This window comes from Sarcophilus harrisii, chromosome 6, assembly GCF_902635505.1.
Source record: "Sarcophilus harrisii chromosome 6, mSarHar1.11, whole genome shotgun sequence".
NCBI classification, from domain to species: Eukaryota; Metazoa; Chordata; class Mammalia; order Dasyuromorphia; family Dasyuridae; genus Sarcophilus; species Sarcophilus harrisii.
Window position 1 is genome coordinate 106,975,542 of NC_045431.1, and position 20,823 is coordinate 106,996,364.

A 20,823-nucleotide genomic window follows, 5' to 3' on the forward strand; every position below is an offset into this window, starting at 1 on the left:
CCTCTGATTAGAAAAAGAAAGATGGTTTTGAACCATTGAAGGAAGATCAGCTCAAAACATCTCACTTCTCACCTGGTTACAGTTCTCTACCATGCCTTTTCCCTAGTTCCTCCTTCTTCCTTGACCCTCTCAACCTTTTCAGCTTCTAGCCCCATTAGGTTGTAAGCGTCTTGAAGAGAAAAACTATCTTTTTTCATGTACCAGTGTCTCGCATATATTGTTGGGCTTGTCCATGAGGTTTCCTTGGATACTAGAGTACTCTGGCATTTCTTTCTCCACTGTATCCTCATTTTACAGATGAGAAATTGAGACAAATAGAGATTAAGTAATTTACCGAAGGTCCCACAGTTAGTAAATATCTGAGGCAGATGTGACCTCAAATCTTCCTGACTCCAGACCCAATGCCCTATTCAGCTTATCATCTAGCTTCAGTTACGCTACCTGGCATTTAATAAAATGTTTATTGACTGACAATAACACTTTTGAATGTTCATAACAGCAGCTATACACATTGGAAAAAATAATACATATATGTGTAAAACATTTGTTTAGCCTATGTAAAGTATTTTGATCTATCTATGGATTTGCTCCTAGAACCACTTGGATCTGAATTTCTTATACACTATATCCAAGAAAGATTATCTTGATCATTCCACTTTTACAAATAAAATGAAGTTTTGGCAAATGCCCAAATTACCTAAGTAGGTGTCACTTATGTGGAAAATGCAGGGATCTCTTTCTGAGAAACAGGTCCCCACTATTTTCCATATGGGTGATACCACTTGAATTGATCTGGCAATGCACCCAACTATCATTCTACATAGTTCATTGTTAGACAGCTGTTCATCACAAATTTTTTCTTTTCAACTTCCATCCCATACTCCCAATTCTGAACCCATCCCTATCCCCTGTCCTGCCAAGGACACTTATCTAACTTTCAAGTGATAGCCCTGTTTGAAAATAGCTTTTATGCTCTCACTAAATCTTCTGATCTATAGAATAAAACCCCATGGTTCCTTCAACTACTTCTCATATGGCATGGTTTCCTGGGGATCTTGAAAACCCCTTTCAATAACTCCATGGCTCTCCAGAGGTGAATAGTTAACAGTTTGTGACCAAGCATACACCCCACCATGCTGATTCTCCTTTTTAAGATATTTTACTTAGCTGATAAAGCCACTTTCATAAAATATGAATTCTTTTCATAATCATTCTAATTAGTAACATAATTGACCATTGAAAACAAATCCTTGAAGATTAAAAAATGGACCAGCCAATAAATAATCAAAATAAAAAAGAAACAAGTGGGTTAGTTTAAGTTTTTTTTTTATTCCCGGTACCTAGTATATGTTTCTTTTACACTTAACAATTTAAATGTTTATTGACACCTACACACTGGGCATCATCCTCTGAGACCCTAAGTTCTGTTAGGGAAGTGTCTATCTTATCTTACTCAGAACACAGGACACCACACATATCATGCCACAGTTTAGGTATCATAACTGAGAATCTTCATTCCCTCTCCATCCTCCTAGAACCAAGATGGATGAGAGCTATGTTGTCTGACCCAATTAGAATATGAAATACTTGAGGGCGGTCACTGCCCTACTTTCTTACATCTGTATTCCCAAATCTTTACATGGTGCCTGGAACATATAAAGTGCTGAAAATTTTTTTTCAGTTTTTTCATTCATTGATTCATCCATTCTCTCAGTAGAATTGAAACACACCTACTATAGGCTAGACAGATAATACTAAAAAGATGGGTTTAAAATCTTTCATCCCTCTCTCTTTTGTAGACTATATATCTATTCTTCCATCAAGTTCTATCAATCAAGGTAACAAGGCAAGGCAACAATCATTTACTAAATGCTTATTATGTTCAAGGGACTAGCCTGAGTAATAGAGATACAAATACAAATAAATAGAAAGACAACCTCTGCAAGGAGCTTACATTCTAATGGAGAAAAAAACACACAAGGAGATAAGAAGTACAATGGACTATGAGGTAGCGGGGTAGGTACCTTTGTGGGGTACAGAAGAGTTAAAGCAAATCTGGGAGGGGAAAGATGGATGCCCTGAGCCCCTCTCCAAAATAGAATCCCCAGAAGGAACTCACCAAGGGAAAATGGTGGCCAAGGATGAGAAGGCTCAGGTGCCCAGACTGAAAAGTCAGCTCAAGTGAAAAGGTGGTTGAACCCTGTTTATCTCTCATATTTATCTTTTCCTCTTATGTCACTGCCATGAAATTTAGTGCAACCTATCACTGTCCATCCTGTTTCTAGACTATTTCAATAAAATACCAATTTCTCTATTTCTCAATTTCTAAGCTTAGCATTGCTGCTACACTAATCTAGCTAAAATATCCTTCATCTTATCACTTATTTGCTCAAGAATTTACAGTGACTTAATATTATTTGTATTTAATCTCATCCAAAGTCTTCTGCCTGGCACTGAAAGCCTTCTACAATCTTGCTCCACTTATCTCCATTCCTCCACAACTCTGCTCCTACTTATGGGATCTCTATCTGGACCAGCCTCTTACTGACCATTTTAAAATTCACTTCCTATCTACTTAACTCCTTCAAATACTTTCCCTGATAACATTCAACTTCCCCATTCCTAATCATTCATAGCAACTACTATCTATAATATATTTTGGCACTTCAGAATATTTAAGTCTTCTCTGTATACATATTTTTAGTACTTAATTATATCCAATTTAATACTTCATTCTCTTCTCAGATTTTATTTTAACTCTTTAGACTATTTCTAATTGTGTTCAACTTTTCATGATCTCATTTGGGTTGTTTTTTCTTTTCCCTAAAGTGTCTGCTTTTTTCTTCTCCAGCTCATTTTACAAATGAAGAACTAAGGCCAACAGGGTTAAGTAATCAGACCGGAATCACACAGCTAATAAGTGTCTGAGACCAGATTTGAACTCAGGAAAATGAATCTGCCTGAGTTCAGGCCTAGCAACTCTATCTATTGCCCCATCTAGCCTGCTACTCCATAAATGTATTATACATTTTGCAGTCTTATTGACTCTTCAGGACTCCATTTGGTGTTTTCTTGGCAGAGATACTGGAGAAGTTTGACATTTCTTTCTCCTGCTCATTTTATAAATGAAGAACAGGGTTAAGCAACTTGTCCAGAGTCACACAGTCAGTACAAATCTTAGGTTGAATTTAAACTCAGGTCTTCCTGATTCCACACAAGGCACTCCATGCCTTCTGTGCTACCTAGCTGCCTGGTACCTCACACTTACTTTGTCTTTAGTTTTTAGACATTTTGTATTTACTTTTCTAGATACATATTGTTTCCCTATTTTTCCAACCTAAAAGAATATATGTTCCTTGAAATCAAAGACTCTTTCATTTTTGTCTTTATATCCCCAGGTTCTATCAGAATGCGCAGCACATAGGAGGCATTTAATATTTTCAAATTTAATTCAAATCAGTTGGATAGCATTAAAGTTGTAAACTCCATGAGAGTAAGAACCATGTCTTATATATTTTCCATGTTGCCATAATGCTAAACAAGATATAAGTAATGTAGCAGACGCTTAATAAATATTTGTTGGGTTGAATTAAAAGTAAAATAAAGACAAATATATTTTGCTATTATTTTATTCTGCATTCATAGCAGATCCAAGCATATACATCTCCTAGCAAGACTGACTTAGTAATTACACAATGAAATACTGCAAAAAACCCACATAGGTACCTCTCTTAAGTAGTTAAAAAACAGAACAAAATACTCAGTTCTTGGCTGAACTCTGAATCACCATACCTCAGGACACATCTGTCACATAAAGGAAAGTCCATTAGGTTAATTGTGGTTAAATGAATAAAACTCAGTGGTAGTACTAATGAGCACTACTTTGAATGCTCCTTAATTCAGTTAGATCTAAGGAAACAATTATCCATGATCTATACACTTAGTCTGACAAACACTTGGGTTGATTTTTTTTCCTCCTTACATAGAATCTTCTTCCTTTATTTCAATTTGTCTTTCCCTTTGTAATTAATAAATAAGCATTATTTATTTCTTTGTAGAAGATAAATTGATGTTATAATCCATAAACATTTCTTTGGAGATAGATGAGCTTACAGGTTGTTGGATTAAACTGGACCTGGTGAAAGACCTTCTACTTCTTCCACAAACAAATCAGCTGCTGACCACGCAAAGGAATACCATGAGTAGATAAAGACCTTGAAGAGTCTTTCTTAGCATGGCTAAAAACAAGCTTAAACACACACACACATACATTTACTAATTTCCTGTTACACTCTAGGATCAAATACAAAATCCTCAGTTAGACATTTAAAACCCTTCATTCCTTCATCCCATTCATTCTCTGTTGTAGTAGCATCCTGGAAATGATGAAGGCCAGGACACTCAAAATCTTGCCACTGGATCCAGGTGGCTCTGGAGGAGACAAAGAGGCTGGTGACCTTGTCTAGCCTTCTCTCACTTAAATCCAATTCACCTGCATGTCATGACCTTATCTCCCTGATGTCATGGTGTTCTTTGAGAAGGAAGGACAAACAGCAACTACAGGACACATTTTAGTGGCCACTTTTTTTTTTACTTTTTTAAATTGATTTTCCTTCCTCATTGTTACATCACTATTTTTTTCATTCCCTACTCCAGAATCATACCCTTCCTTTCAGCAAAGAAAAACTACCAAGTAAAAACAGCTGATTTGGTAACAAATGCAAGGCTTCACCTACATAATCTGCATCCTTTTACTGAGAAAAAGGAGATATGTTTTATTACCTGTTCTCTAGAACCACTAAGAACTCCTCATTTGTTTAGAGTTCATGATCTTTTCATTTACATTATTCTTTCAATTCTGTTTATTTCATTCTGCATCTGCTCAGATAAATCTCACATTTCTCTGAATTTTTTATTCATCATCTTCTTCACCTGAAGAAGTTTAATGTATAGAGAAAGTTGTTTATAGCCTAGCAAGACTTGGGTTCAAGTTTCACCACAGACCCATACTAGCTATATGATTTTAGAGGCAAGATACTTAATCTCTCAGTGCCCTAAAAAATCCTGTAAGACTACACATTTCAAATAATATGCCAACCTATACTGCTGGACAGGATCTTCTCACCCATATATTAATGAGATCACAGGTCTAGTCTCCATCCCATCATTTTTAATGCATAATACGTTGTTTTATATTCCATAGCTTGTCCAATCATTAACTAATCAAATGACAATAGTCTTCTAGTTTTAAAGCTAAAAGGGACTTTACAAGACATTGAATCCAAATTCTCATTTTACAGATGAGGAAGCTGAAGCAGAGAAGGAGTGATTTTCCCTAGATCCCACAGCTAAAAGTGTCTGAATGAGGAGATAAACCCAAGACTTTTGGATTCCAAGTTCTGTGCCCTAACAGGACAAAAAAGTGCTGCTATGAGTATTTTTGTACATTTTGGAGGTTTGTTTTGGTTCTTGACTTCTTTGAAACATATGCAGAGCAGTAGGATTGCTGGGTCAATAGTTGTAAATAATCTTATATGATTTCAAGTTGTCCAAAATAGTTGAATCTATCCTTGGCTCTACCAATGTATTAGCATTATCCTTATTTATTTTAATTTTACGTTAAGGTAAAAGTTTTACCCTTAGTCTAATAATAAGGGGGTTTTACTATGAAATTATATATTTTCATCTCCAGAAATAATATGTATGAGCAATGTTCTGTCAATATTTCTCTTCTGAATATTTGATGTGATTTTTTTTTCCTCTTTAAAAACTAACATCTCCAAAACAACAAATCCAGGGAAATATGCCAACATATAGGACAATAGTCTACCAGATAGCAAGTCTTTCTTTACCCAAGCCCACAGCATGTCCAACAATAGAAAGCTGATCAGGAGTTATATTGTCTATTAGCAAAGGACAAAATTGAAATAATGAGACTAAAGTTTGTATGTAAACTAGCTGCTGTGCACTCCACCAATCTAACTTTGGAAAGCTACCTGGGAAAACTTAGGAAACTTGCAAGGAAGGATCATGAAGATATAAATGCTGTTAATCTAATAAAAAAGTCATCTTAGTATAAAAATTTGTCATTTTTCATTTTCATTACAATTAGTAATATCTTAGTGATAATGCACCTAATAGGAGGGAACATTAATTAGCTTGAAGTATCAGTGCTGGTTGTTTAATATCCTAAAATTAAATTAATTGAATGTAAAGTGTATTGAGGGCATAATTCCCCTACTTGAATTCCACAGCAATAAATACTTGAAATTATATCTCTCAGTTCCATGAGGTAGAATATTTACCCGTAGTATATCCACATTTCATTTTTAACTGGATCTTTTGGCCCAGATTTGTTATTTCACTGGTATACAGAACTCTTCATGAAGACTTTGCCTTCACTGATGCCAGTCTGCAATGCTTCTGAAACTTAGTCATCTGCAACATTGAAAATCAAACATCTTACCCCCGACAACAAAAAAAGTATGTGTCAAAGTCTCACTATTACATTATTGTGTCTATCCTGGTAAACTAAAGTGCCCAGTTAGTGCAATTAAGTCTGTGTATGTTTTCTCTGACATCAATTCACCAGGACTGTTCCAGATTTCATCCTCACCTTTTAGCTACACAGTTCTTTCAGATTCAGTTCTATTGGGAGTCCCCATGTCTGCCAGAAGTTAGCCAGCACTGAACGGAAAGGGAAGTTCTGCCCTCTCCCAGAAGAGTGTTCAGAAGGAAGGAAGGAAGACAAAAACTAATGCTTTAGAGTGAATCAGAAGTAACCATTATCCAGCTGAAAAGGGAAAAATAAAGTAGAGATGAGGGAAAGGAATCCTAAGAGAGGCTGCCAGATACCTGAGGTGCCAAATGAGAAATACTGAGAACAGGTATTACTGGCTACAGTTTGTTGGGAAAGAAATCTAGAGAAGGGAGAAGTTGGATGCTTGGATCTAGGCAAAATGGTAGGGTAGATCTCTGCTTTCCTCCTTCTCTCTGTGTCCATCTGTCTATTTTTTTCTCCCTGACACTCACTTCCTCCTTCCTACATATGTAATCCTTATTTATAATTCCACAAATACCTATTAATGAATCAACAAGCATTTATAAACCATAAAGAAGTGTCATGCATCAGAGGCACAAAGACAAAAAAAAAAAAGAATAGCTCCTGCTCTCATAAAGCTTCTATTAAATAAGTAGTAAGTTTGAGGCACTGCCTACATGATAGAAATATTAAAAAAAAAATGAAAAGACCATGCTCTTATACATTATACTTCTCACTGAGCTTTGCATTAAGTCACTCTTATACCATCAATCTTTCACTCAACTTCCATTTGCTCTGCTTTTCCTGGTGCCTTACTGGAACCACTGATGATCTTTTTTGCCTTCATTCTTCGTCACCCCCACCAAGTTCCATGCTCCTTTCAGTTCTTTCTTGTACTGACTGAGATAAAATATAATCACCTGGCAGTAAAATTCTATCTGCTCCATGCATTCTACTATGCTGACAAGGCAGTACATCATTTGATGGCAAACTATTTTTCAATGTCCTGAAAGTAAAGTACATCAAAATGCTGGACCTTTGCCCAGAAACTAACTCAGAATCTCTATGACAAGGACCTACTGTGCACTGCCATTGGGTACATAAATGTTAACTATTAATATTATTATTTTTAATTAGTAGATAAAATGGATAGAGTACTGATTCTAAAGTCAGGAAGGATTGGATTTAAATCTTGCCTCAGCAGTAAAAAGCAGATTCATGAATCTAGAGCTAAAGACATTTACCATCTGTGTAAGCTAGGGCAAGTCGCTTCAAGATGGGTTGGATTCAAATCTTGCTTCAGTAGTAGTAGAAAGGCAGATTCATGAATCTAGAGCTAAAGACATTTACTATCTGTGAGAACTAGGGCAAGTCACTTAATTTCTCCCCTTCTCAGTTTTCTCTTCTGTAAAATGGGGAGAATAGTAAGAAATCCTTCACAGGATTCATGCGAGAGTCACATGAAATACTGGACTAAAGTACTTTGCAAATCTTAAAAACAACACAAAAACATCAGCTGTTATTTTATTATTGTTGTTGTTGACTCTGTTATCTCAAGATTACAAATGAGGAGAACCTTCTTTGATATGGGCAACAACATCACTACAAAATTCCTTCTCAATTCGAATTCTGGGATTCTTAAATATTGAAGTCCTTTCTTTCTGAGATTATCTTTAATTTAGCTTGTCTATATCCTATTTATTCATAGTTGGTTGCATATTGCCTTCCCCCTTAGACTGTTCTTGAGAGAAGAGACTGTTTTTGCTCTTCTTTGTATCCCCAACACTCAGTAAGGTGCCTGACACATAGTAGGTGGTAAATAAATATTTGTTGACTTGATTGTAGACATCTAAATCGAAGGGGCAAAAATGTTGTGTTATATTCCCCAGTTTATTTATATAGATTCCTTAAGTCAATGTTTCACATTTTTCTATTAGAAGAGCATAAAAATATCCAGTATTGAATCACTATTCCTTCATCTCCCATAATCCAGAAAAAGTAAATTTATATTTACTCTAATCTGAATAATGCTTAAATCCAGTTTTAAAAACCTATAATTTTTGTTAGCTTTCTATTTTATGCAAATTTTCAGATCACATAATTGCAAAACTCAATGGCCATAAAGTCCAAATGACATCTACAAAAGAACATTTATTTCCCCATGAAATGATATCTGAACAGGCTCCTCTTCTCCCCCCTGCCTTCCCCCTACATAGTTGTTTGTTTGTTTTCATTTGTGTTGAATCTTAATAAGTAGTCCTGATCCCAAAATGAATCTAGTGTGCCATCATTAGTTTTAGTCCCTGCATAAATTCCAATAGGAAGCCAGATGAAAATTTACCCTTCTGAGATAAACTGGAAAGGCTAAACAGGGGCCTTTAAGTTAAGGAGGAAACACCCATGTGTAATGTATTGGTTTTAAAGTCAAATGACAAAGCCCTAAGGAAGCAGAGGCTATCCAGAGCATAATAAATCTTGCAAAACCAGCAAAGTGACATTTTTCAAGGACAAGACAGGTAAAACATATGAGCATTGGCTTATTTGAGGTTAAACAGAAAGAATAAAGGTAGGAGGAAGATGGTTTCTTTCCGTGTGATACACAGAAAGGAGCTCAGAAGCACTTATATTGAAATAATTCTGAATTGTCTGATTTTCTATTTATCTCTGGCATTATTTCTGTTAGTGAAATATATTCAAGTTTGGCATTAAATGTTTTAGGGCTTGGCTTTTCTTTGATGGTCCTTTTGAAATTTCAGTAAAGCAGTTGCACCATGTTGAGCCATATTTCTATGTCCCCTTAGTATCTGAAACTAAGCTGACCTCAAAATCAAACTGCTTGAAACAAAAGAAGAGAATTAACATGCTTCACAGTGCCCCAAAAAAATTCAGCTAAGATGCTGGTGCCAAGCTAATTCTGTGCTTAGAGTTAAATTCATTTAATTTAGCTTCGTTTTCCTTTTCAAACCCTTCCCCTTCCCCCAATTGCCTAAAATAGAGCTTTGTACAACAGAAAAAGGGGGTCAAATGTAAATAAGAATTGCCTCTAATACATAAGTTAAAGCCAGTAAATTAAGTTACTTTAAAAAAAAATTATTTGAGGGTGTTTTTTTAAGTGGGTCTTATGCTAAGGAATATAATAAATTAATTCACATTTGTTCTGCTATTAAATAAGCAGAATTCCTAATGGAAAGTAATTAAGTACAAATAGCATTTGAGAAGTTATCAGTTACTGAGGGGAAAAAAGGAAAAACTTGAACTAGGTTGCCACAAAATATTTCATTTGTTTTGACTGACTGATATTTTACTAAATCTGTGGAGGGGTTGAACTGAATGTCTTAAAACTCTAAATTGATGGTCCAAGAATATCAAAGCTATATAAAGAAGTTCAACTGTTGTTGGTCTTTTGTTCTCAGAGGGCCATGATAGTAGGAGGTCATGACATGCAAGTGAGTTGAATTTAAGTGAAGGTGAGCTTTGCAAAATCATTAGCCTCAGTCTCCTCCATAGCCATCTGGATCCAGTGACAAGATAAAGATCAGGTCAATTGGAGATGGCCCTGGATGCTAGCTAAGATCTTGACCTTGACAGAGATAAAAGTAAAGGTAAAAAAAAAAATCCATTCAGTGATTAAGGCTAGATAAGAAAGAAATGAGACACAAAAACAGACTCAAAAAACAAAATATCCAAACAGAGAAGACATGACCCTCAGATTTCTGATCAAAGCAGAAATAATTTGTAAATACATTCACTCTGTGCCTATCAGGATCCAAACAATGACCAAATGGACTTGACCTGGGATCTATGTTGGCCAGTCAATGAGAGGCAGAGTGATTTGGGTTTAAAGAATGGTCCTTAAGAAAGAAGTCTTAAAAAAAATCAAAAAAAAGTGGCCTAGCTGTACCAGATCTAAAATTATATTATAAAGCAGTGGTCACCAAAACTATTTGGTATTGTCTAAGAAACTGATTAGTTGATCAGTGGAATAGGTTAGGTTCAAAGGACAAAACAGTCAATAACCTTGATATTCTAGTATTTGACAAACCCAAAGACCCCAGCTTTTGGGATAAGAACTCACTGTTTGATAAAAACTGCTGGGAAAAGTGGAAACTAGTATGGCAGAAACTAGGCATTGACCCGCATTTAACACTGTACACCAAGATAAGGTCAAAATAAATTAGAGGAAAACAGGATAGTTTACCTCTCAGACCTGTAGAAGAGGAAGGAATTTATGACCAAAGAAGAACTAGAGATCATTACTGATCACAAAATAGAAAATTTTGATTATATCAAATTTTTGTACAAACAAAACTAATACAGACAAGATTAGAAGGGAAGCAATAAACTGGGAAAACATTTTTGCAGTCAAAGGTTCTGATAAAGGCCTCATTTCCAAAATATATAGAGAATTGACTCTAATTTATAAAAAATCAAGCCATTCTCCAATTGATAAATGGTCAAAGGATATGAACAGACAATTCTCAGATGAAGAAATTGAAACTATAGCCATATGAAAAGATGCTCCAAGTCATTATTAATCAGAGAAATGCAAATTAAGACAACTCTGAGATATCACTACACACTTGTCAGACTGGCTAGAATGACAGGGAAAAATAATGCGGAATGTTGGAGGGGATATGGAAAAACAGGGACACTAATACATTGTTGGTGGAATTGTGAATACATTCAGCCATTCTGGAGAGCAATTTGGAACTATGCTCAAAAAGTTATCAAACTGTGCATACCCTTTGACCCAGCAGTGTTACTACTGGGCTTATATCCCAAAGTGATCTTAAAGAAGGGAAAGGGACCTGTATGTGCAAGACTGTTTGTAGCAGCCCTCTTTGTAGTGGCCAAAACTGGAAACTGAGTGGATGCCCCTCAATTGTAGAATGGCTGAATAAATTGTGGTATATGAATGTTATGGACTATTATTGTTCGGTAAGAAATGACCAACAGGATGATTTCATAAAGGGCTGGAGAGACTTACACGAACTGATGCTGAGTGAAATGAGCAGGGTCAGGAGATCATTATATACTTCAACAACAATACTATATGATGATCAATTCTGATGGACATGGCCATCTTCAGCAATAAGATGAACCAAATCAGTCCTAATGGAGCAGTAATGAACTGAACCAGCTACACCCAGCCAAAGACCTCTGGGAGATGACTAAGAACCATTACATCGAATTCCCAATCCCTATATTTTTGCCCTCCTGCATTTTTTATTTCCTTCACAGGCTAACTGTACAATATTCTGGAGTCCGATTCTTTTTGTACAGCAAAATAACGGTTTGGACATGTATACTTATTTTGTATTTAATTTATACTCTAATATATTGAGCATGTATTGGTCATCCTGCCATCTGGGGGAAGGGATGGGAAGAAGGAAAGGAAAAATTGGAACAAAAGGTTTGGCAATTGTCAATGCTGTAAAATTACCCATGCATATAACATGTAAATGAAAAGCTATTAAAAAAAAAAGAAAGAAAGAAAGAAAGAAAGAAAGAAAAGAAAGAAGTCTTTCTTATCTTGGAATATTTCAGCAATCCAAAAAAAAATGGTATTTTCTTTTTAGCAGAAGGAAATAATATGAGGAGGGAGTGAAGGAAAGAAGATGGTAAGGGAGAGAGGGAAGGAGTTGTATTGCCCAACTAACCAGTTCATTTGGTACAGAAGTTCCAATGTGATTGCTCTGTAGAAATATCAGCCTGCAATAGATCTTTATCTATTTATCTGCCTGGTCACTTAGATTCTATCATTTAGAGTTACCACGTGCTCTTTTTATGTATAAACATCTATCTTTGCTACACATTTTCTATTTGCCATGTGTTTTTATTCCCTTTCCCAGTCTGGATATTGAGTGATAGATTTAGAATTTGGAAGTTCACATCTCATATTTTACGTGAAGAGCTGAGGCCCAAAGAGGCAAGGATTGGTCTTTGCTCAATGTCACACAGTAATTAAGTAGCAGAGCCAGCAATTGAACTTGGGTCCTCTGATTCCAATCAGTCCCTGATCTTTCCACTAAACTATCATCTACTCTCCTAACTAAAGGAGACAGATCAGCAAAGTAGCAGCTAAGTAGGCTCAATTTGCCCATTAGAATTACCCTGATCCATCTTAATCAAGAGGCCTGTCTCCTCATCTTCTTCTTGCTTTACCCCCACTTCCCTCCCCTCCAAAAAAAAAAAAAAAAAAAAAAACTTCAAAAACACTTTTTGTTGAATTTGGCAAGTTTCACAAACCTCAACTCATTCTGGGGTTTAGTCTTCCTGGCACTAGTCTCAAGATTCCATGCCATGCTTTTGTATTCTTCCTTGGCTCCATGCCCCTACTCCCATCTAAAACTCACTTCACCTATTTCACAGTTTTGTGGAGGGCCTGTGTATAAAATACATGATTACTCTTTTAGTCACAATGTTCCATTAACCCTAACACCCCCATTTCTCCACCAGGCAACAGAGACAAAGAATTTGCTCCACTTGTGCTTCAGAGACAAGGCAAACAGGATTGGACAGCCATATTGGTCTCAGTAATGCTGACTTCCTTTAAAAGATCAATTTCATTTGTAACACCGCCAGTTTAAGATGGCTTCCTGCTTACTGACATTGATTGTCCATGAAAGGTTTTTTGTACTCCCTGTATGGTTCTCTCTTAATGCAATCAACTCGGCTTTTCCCTATTTGCTTGTAGCACTGTCTTTTCTCTTAGTGGAAATCTTTCTAAATGTAACAAAGCACCCTACCTTATTTTTTTGCTGACTTAGAGGTTTTGAAAGGTCCTTTGAAAGAAAGAGATGGCAAGTGAAAAAGTGTTTTTATGGTATTGTAGTACTTAAAAAGTAACACACTTACTGGCTCCTAATAACAGCTGCTATAAATCTAGGCTCATTCATTCAGCTGCTTTATCAAGTAGCCTTGATTCAAATTCACACCCTATCTCGTTCCTCAAAACTAGCTGAGTGGATCTGGGCAAATCACTTAATTCTCAGCCTTTTTCATCACCTGTAAAATGGAACTGATATTGGTACCTAATTTACATGTTGTTGTGATGACTAGTTGAACTAACATATGTAAAATAATTTGCAAACCACTAAAAACCATATAAATGGTAGCTATGTTTACTATTATTCCTGCTCTAATTCTACCCATTCTATTACTGCTGCCTCTGCTCCAAGGCCATGCATGTGTTTCATTCTTGTTTTCTTATATCAGCCATTGCCAAGCAGGCTCCCACTCATTTTAGGTTTAGGGCAAAGGAGTTGGGGTGGGAGGGAGGCATGGCCTTCAACTGGTTCTAACTTCACTGCTAATGCTTTTGGGACAGGAGAATTCTGTGTGGCAAACAAAAGAACAAGTGCAGGACACACATAGTGATGACACTTCGAGGCATCCAGAAGTGACAGGAACTACACTCAGGACGATCATGCTGACTTCAGTTGTTAAATTTCATTTCTCTTCTTCCACTACCCCAGGATAATAGGACCAATGGCCATTTGTCCTAGGATCTCCAGAAGTATAGCAGCGAAGGGGATCGGTGGATAGAGCACCAGTCTAGAGTCAGGAAGACTCTGGAAGCTGTGTGAGCCTGGACAAACCACTTAACCGTCTTTGTCTCAATTTCCTCATCTGGAAAATAAGCTGGAGAAAGAAATGACAAACTACTATCATTGCCAAGAAAACTCCATATGGGATCAAGTCGACACAATCGAAAATGACTGAACTAGAGAAGTTGCTAAAGGATGTTCATTAAAATGTATAAAGATGGACAAAAGGTAATAATAATGGCACAACATTATATATAATACACACACATATATATAATGTGCTATTATTATTACTTATATATGTGTATATATATGTATATATAAGCCTTGCAAAGTGCTTTATTTATTTTCTCTTGTTTGATCCTCACAATGACTCTCTTTTGATCTCCTTTTTACATATGAGGAAACTGAGCCTGGAAGAGGTTAAGTGCCTTGTCCAGGATCACACATCTATTGAGGGTCTGAAGCAAAATTCAGACTTAGATGTTCATAATTCCCAATTCTGTCTGTATACACCATGCCCCCAACTGCCTAACATTTAACCTCATCCATTGGTAAAGCTCTACCACCTGCTTCCAGTTACTTGAAAAGAAGACATTCTAGCTATTCAAGACCATCTTGAGTGAAGTCAGTAGAAGAGTTGGATAAGGAGAATCTTCCCTGTCCTCCAACATTCCTGAAGTTCCTATGATTGATGATAATCATCAAAGGGTCAGCTAATCTTGGAATAACAACCACTGAAAACCACTGCTGTTGGTGCTGATTGACAGTTCTGTCAGTCAATTGCCCTGGTGCGTTCTATAACCATTTCTGGGGCCCCATTAATACCAAATCCCTGCATACTGACCTGATTCTCAATCCTGTGATTCTCAATCCTGTGCACATTACTTGTAGTGGTACCAGTTAAATGAGGACATTTATTGTGATGAACCTACATTGCCCCAATTCTCGCAGTACTCACAATTCGTATACACCACATTCAATTAACAAATATTTTTGGTTTGCTTTTCAGAGACCTTTTCCTTCTACTCCTATGACTAACAAGAGTGAATCCTGCCAAAATTTACAAGATGTGTGTCCCACTGTAGCAGAGGAAAAGCCTCCAAGAAGTCTGTTGTGTTTAAAGGACTCTGCGTTTCTCAGATAAGATGTAGTGATGATGGCGTTGGACAAGAAGCCAGGAGACCTGGATTCAAGTCTCATCACTTGGACCCGAAACCTGGCTGCTATAAACTCCGGAAATTCTGGACGGGTTAAGCCAAATACTTTTCCCTATGCAACTCCCTCCTTTTCCCGGCTCTTCTTTCCCCCCACCCTCCCACCCCTCTCCCACCCCCAACACACAGACATTTTCTCTTGGACACCACCTTCTCCTTCTAGGTTCAAATAATTTTTTCTCTTTCTCTTTTCCCCATTCAGGCAATGAAAACGGGACTCAAACTATAGCGGGGCGACATCCCCAGCAGTCACCAGAGTAAGATATGGAACATAGCTTCTTCCACCATTTGAAATTTCCAAAGTTTGTAGAAATAGATCTGCTTCCCCTTGACTCACATTGCAAACCTTCAGGTCCACGGTGCTCCAGTTGGACTGGGACCAGAAATGCCCTCTGCCCTCCCCCTCTCCCCCCAACACCGTCAAACATACAAGTTGACTTCCCATAAACTATAAGTTTGATGGAGTTTCCATCAGACTTCTCCTTTATATTAGCTGGGCTATGAAAGTCTTTTCCGGCTAGGTAAAAAAAGGGAACTGGATCCCAGTTCTCTTTCTGATCCCAAGGGATCTTCTGGATCTCGCCTTTTGGCCCCCTCGCCAGCTACCTACCCACCATAAAACCGATCCGCCAGGTGTATCCTCCCACCCTCCCCTTCACACAGCTTGAGCCGCTCACTCTGTGCATTGCTCCATCCAACGGGGACCCCTTTATTATCTGACTGCTCTAGTCTCCCATGAACGAGGCGAGAGCCTTTGGAAAGGAGAGGGGCGTTGGCGCCTCCAGACCACCCCAACAACCCTGCCTCTCTACTCCCGCACCGGTGCTTCCCATCGTCGCAGGGAAAGACCCAGAGGGAAGCAACGAGTGGGCGGCGGCCAAGCAGGACTCGGTCAAGAAGGAGGCTCCGTTTTCTCTCCTCCGGCCCCAGGATCCCCCAATTCCCAAGGCGATCGATTCCAGGAACGCCGCCGTGCTCCGGGGACAATGAGCCCCGGAAGCCCCCACTCACCCATGGCTCGAAGTCTTTCTGTCCTTCCCTCCTTGGGCTCTGAAGCATGTGATTGTCAGGCTGCAGCGGCGGACTGAAGTTTGTGAGAGGCCAGCTGCTCTCCCCTCCCCAGGAACACAAGCTCTCGGGTTTGCTACTGACCCTCACACCCCTCTCCCCTCCCAGTGGAGATTTCCCTCTGGCGTCAGTCAACTAAAGGCGGGCACACAAAACCCCTCCTCCTTTTGCACCTGCCTTGCTTCACTAGAGTAACCCCCCGCCCCGTAATTCCTCTTTCCTCCCCCGTGCACTCCTCCCCCCCCCCCCCCCCGCTAGCTCCCCCCTACCCACCTAATTTCTCCCCTATGCTAGTCCCTCTAAATCCAGACTCGCTACACTCATACACATTCCTTCTCTCTCATACACCAGGAAATCAATGTAACCAACTAAGAAAGTTTTCACCCAGTTGTGGCTGAGATGTCAGGAAAAAATCATGGATCAACTAGTCTGAGTGTGGTGGCTTCAGAGCTGTGGCATTTGGGAATACTGTTCCCATTTGGACTTGAGGCCCTTCCCCCTATTTCTTTTTTCCTATAGAATTTCAGATTTGGAAGGGATTTCTTAGGCTACCCAATTCACCGCAAAACTACAAAAGTGACATGCAGAACTGATTCTCCAGTCAGAGAACTTGGTTTCCAAGCTCTGTTACCCAGGTGATCCTGGGTAAATCATTGGGCCTCAGTTTCCTCATCTGTAAGGTGAGGGGACTGGACTCCAATACCTCCGAAAACACTTCCACTTCTAGATATGTAAAACCATAAAGGGTAAGTGGTCATCCAGCCTTTGGGTGATGGGTGAGAATGAACTGCCTCTGGATCAGACATGTCCCATTTAATGTGCCCTATTAATATTTTTATTCATTATAAGTAACAATTAGCAAAAAACTTTCCTGGTGATGCCTTGAACTAAAGTGCTCTAAATTTGTGATTATTAGAGTAATCCAATAGATTTGGATCTCTGGATCCAATGATTTGGATTTGGAGCAAGGGAAAACAAGTAGAACTGGCATCTGGTGGACAGTCCTGTTTCCCTAATCTCTGAGAGAGTTAACATTTGGTTTTCTTGACAATTCTTAATGGAAAGCTAAAACTCACAGATACTCCCCTCAATTGACATCTTGTTTGGAAGCATAATGCACTCTGGTGATGGACTTAGAAAAACAATTTCCATTGTCAGTCAGCAGCAGAACTAGGACATCAGTCCTTCGGATGATAAAATATTAGGATTAAAACACATCTTAAAAATTATCTGGTCCAATTTCCTCCCTTCATAAAAGAAAATATGGAAGTCCATGCTTCCAATATATTCAAGAGCAGGGCTGCACAGAACAGTGAGTAATTGGGAAATTCAATATTAGATAAGAACTGCACAAAAAGGGTGTTCATTGTAACGGGTAGTAAAAATGCATGTGCAAAATATGTAATGTTTCATAGTATGTACACAATTAAAAGAATATGGGGATAGATAGCATGACAATCGAAAGATTCATTCTGGACATAAAAAATCTAGGTTCAAATCCTACCTTAATGAGTATGAGAAAGTGACCAAGTCACTTAAAATTTTTATTTTATTTTCAACTCTAAGTGATGTCCTTCCCCCTCCCTCATTGAGAAAACAAGATTAAATGAAATCTATTAAAAACAGATTTAGTCAAACAAAATTAATTCACACATCAGGCGTGTCATGTGTGTGTGTGTGTGTGTGTGTGTGTGTGTACGTGTGTGTGTACTTCAATTTCTTTCACTTCTCTATCTAGAGATGGGTAGAATGTTTCATCATATCTCTAGAATTGTGGTTGGTCATTACATTGATCAGAGATCCTAAATCTTTCAAACTTATCTGTCTTTAACAATATTTTTATTGCAAAATTGTTCTTCTGTATGTACTCACTTCATTTTGCATCAGTTCATACATGTCTTCAAAGTTCCTTTGAAGTTATCTCCTTTATCATTTCTTACAGTTTTGAATGAGACTATATATGATAAAGTTGTAATTTATGAATATGATGGAATAAGGTATTATTCCATCACATTCATATATTACAACTTGTTCAGTCATTCTCTAATTGAAATGCATCCTCTTAGTTTCCAAATCTTTGCTATCACAAAAAAAAAATGCTATAAATATTTTTGTGCACATGGATTCTATTCATATTTTCATATTTCATTGATCTCTTTGAGATATAAAACCAGTGATAGATGTTATTTGTTCTTCCTTCTCAAAGAGGACTATAATATCAGAGAGGTGATACCATGACAGGGAAGGGTATTGAATTTAAGTGAGGAAGTCACCAGCCTCACTTTTTCCTCCAGAGCCTACTGGGTCCAATGCAAGATATGGATCAAAAGCACTGAAGATAGCCCTGGATGCCATGGAAGATCTTGGTCTTTTTAAGCTAAGTCTTTAACTGGTCCTGGTTTGATTGAAACAATGCTTAATTAGTTGATTAAGGCTAGGTAAGAAATGGGACAGAGAATGGTTTCTTTCACCTAGGCAAAAAAACAACAACAACAACAACTAGTAATTGGTAACACTGGATCAAAGGGAATACACAGTTTAATAGATTTGGGGGCATAGTTCCAAATTACTCTCCAGAATGTGTAGACTAGTTCACAGTCCCACCAACAGTACATTAATAATTTATCTGTTTTCCCCACAAACCTTCTTTTTTTTGTCCTTTATAAAGTTTGCAAGATCTTAAAAGGCTATATAAATATTAATTAAAATTAAATGAGGTAATATATATATTACCTCATTTCTGCAAATCTTAAAATGCTACATAAATGTATAATGTGTGAGGTGATTTCTCAGAATTGCTTTATTTTTATTTTTCACCTTTCTAATTATTAGAACATTTTTATGTCTTCTAAAAAACTGCCTATCCATATTCTTTGACTATCAATTGGAGGATGGTTCTTGTTCTAATAAAATTGAATCACTTTTCTATATATCTTTGAAATTAGAACTTTATCATAGAAACTTGCTGCAAACATATTTTCCCGATTTCCTAGTTCTCTTCTAATTTTAGAGAAAAGTTTCTGTAAAACCTTTTTAAATTTCATCATAATCAAAATTACCCATTTTATCTCTCATGAACCTCTTTTCCTCTGTGTTTTTCTCTCTCTGTCTCTGAATCTATGTGTGTCTCTCTGTCTCTCTGTCTCTGTCTCTCAGTCTCTGTCTCTCTGTGTCTCTGTCTTTCATTTGGTCATAAATTCTTTTCTATCTGTAGATTTGATATGTGTTCCCCTCCCCAATGCTCCTCTAATTCTCTTATGATTTTACCCTTTATGTCTAAAAATGCAGCTATTTAGAATTTAATTATACCTGATGGTGTGAGATGTTGATCTACATCTAATTTCTGTCAGATTGCTATCCAATTTTCCCAAGAATTCTTTGAATAGTGAATTCTTGCCTTCATAACTAGGTTAATCAAACATTAGAGTACTGTGCTCCCTTGCTTTTGTATATGGCTTCACCAGGTCACTTCTCCTCCTTACTTTCTCTTTATCTATAAAATAAAGATAACCTCTTTATTTGGCATAACCTCTGAGCAATGACCTCTAAGGTCCCATTTCTAAAACTGTGATCTATTTTGGAGTCAGGAGAGACCTGGGTTTTAATTTTTCCACTTATACTTACTATCCATATAACCATGGGAAAGTCATCTATTCTTCCTGACTCTCAGTTTCTTCATCTGTACAGTTTTTTGTTTGTTTTTTTTTTTTTATAAAAATACCTGCAATAAAGGCAACTAGATGGCACAGTGGATAGAGCACCAGCCCTGAAGTCAGGAGGATCTGAGTGAAAATCTGGTCTCATACACTTAACACTTCCTGGTTGTGTGACCCTAGGCAAGTTACAACCCCAATTGTCTCAGGAAAAAAAAAAACCCTGCAATAACTCCCTCGTAGAGTTATTGTGAGAATCAAATGAATTAACATATGTTGTTGTTTGTCATCCTTACTTTTCAAAGAGGACTAATAACATCACAGGATGAAATCTTGTTTCATGCATGAATTGGTTTTAAGCAAAGCAGAGTTACACAAAGTTGTCAGACTCACCTTCTCTTTTAAAATCATCCAAATCCAGTGGCAAAAAGTTAGAACACCTGGCAATGACCTGGGATGCAATGGATGACCTTGATGTTCGATGCTTAAGTGCTCCACAGTGTCTACTTTACTTGCCTTCAAGGCCATTGGAATAAATTATTCTCTTTCACCCATTCTGCCTGGGGAAAATCTTCACATGCTTGGGATAGACGAAGATCTAATAGTAAATCAGTGTCAGCCTTGACCACAACCTGCATCTATAAGGTGGTAAGATATTGTCAAAAGAGGATGGAATTTACAGTCAGAAGAGCTGAACTTTAATTTCAGTTTCACTCTTAATTTACTATCTTCAGATCCCTTTGGCCACTTCTTTATTCTTCATTTTCAATTTTACCAACTCTAAAGGTTGCAAA

At 37.5% G+C, this 20,823-nt stretch overlaps 1 protein-coding gene across 1 annotated transcript in view; it reads right to left on the reverse strand.

Annotated features, from left to right (window-relative positions):
• GPM6A (glycoprotein M6A) overlaps positions 1-16,482 on the reverse strand; it is a 483,660-nt gene extending 467,178 nt beyond the window's left edge. Inside the window, exon 1 of the mRNA XM_012552097.3 lies at positions 16,320-16,482. Coding sequence (XP_012407551.2) covers positions 16,320-16,323 — 4 coding nt within the window. The 5' untranslated portion in view covers positions 16,324-16,482. The remainder of the gene's footprint in view (positions 1-16,319) is intronic.
• Positions 16,483-20,823: the final 4,341 nt, after the last annotated feature.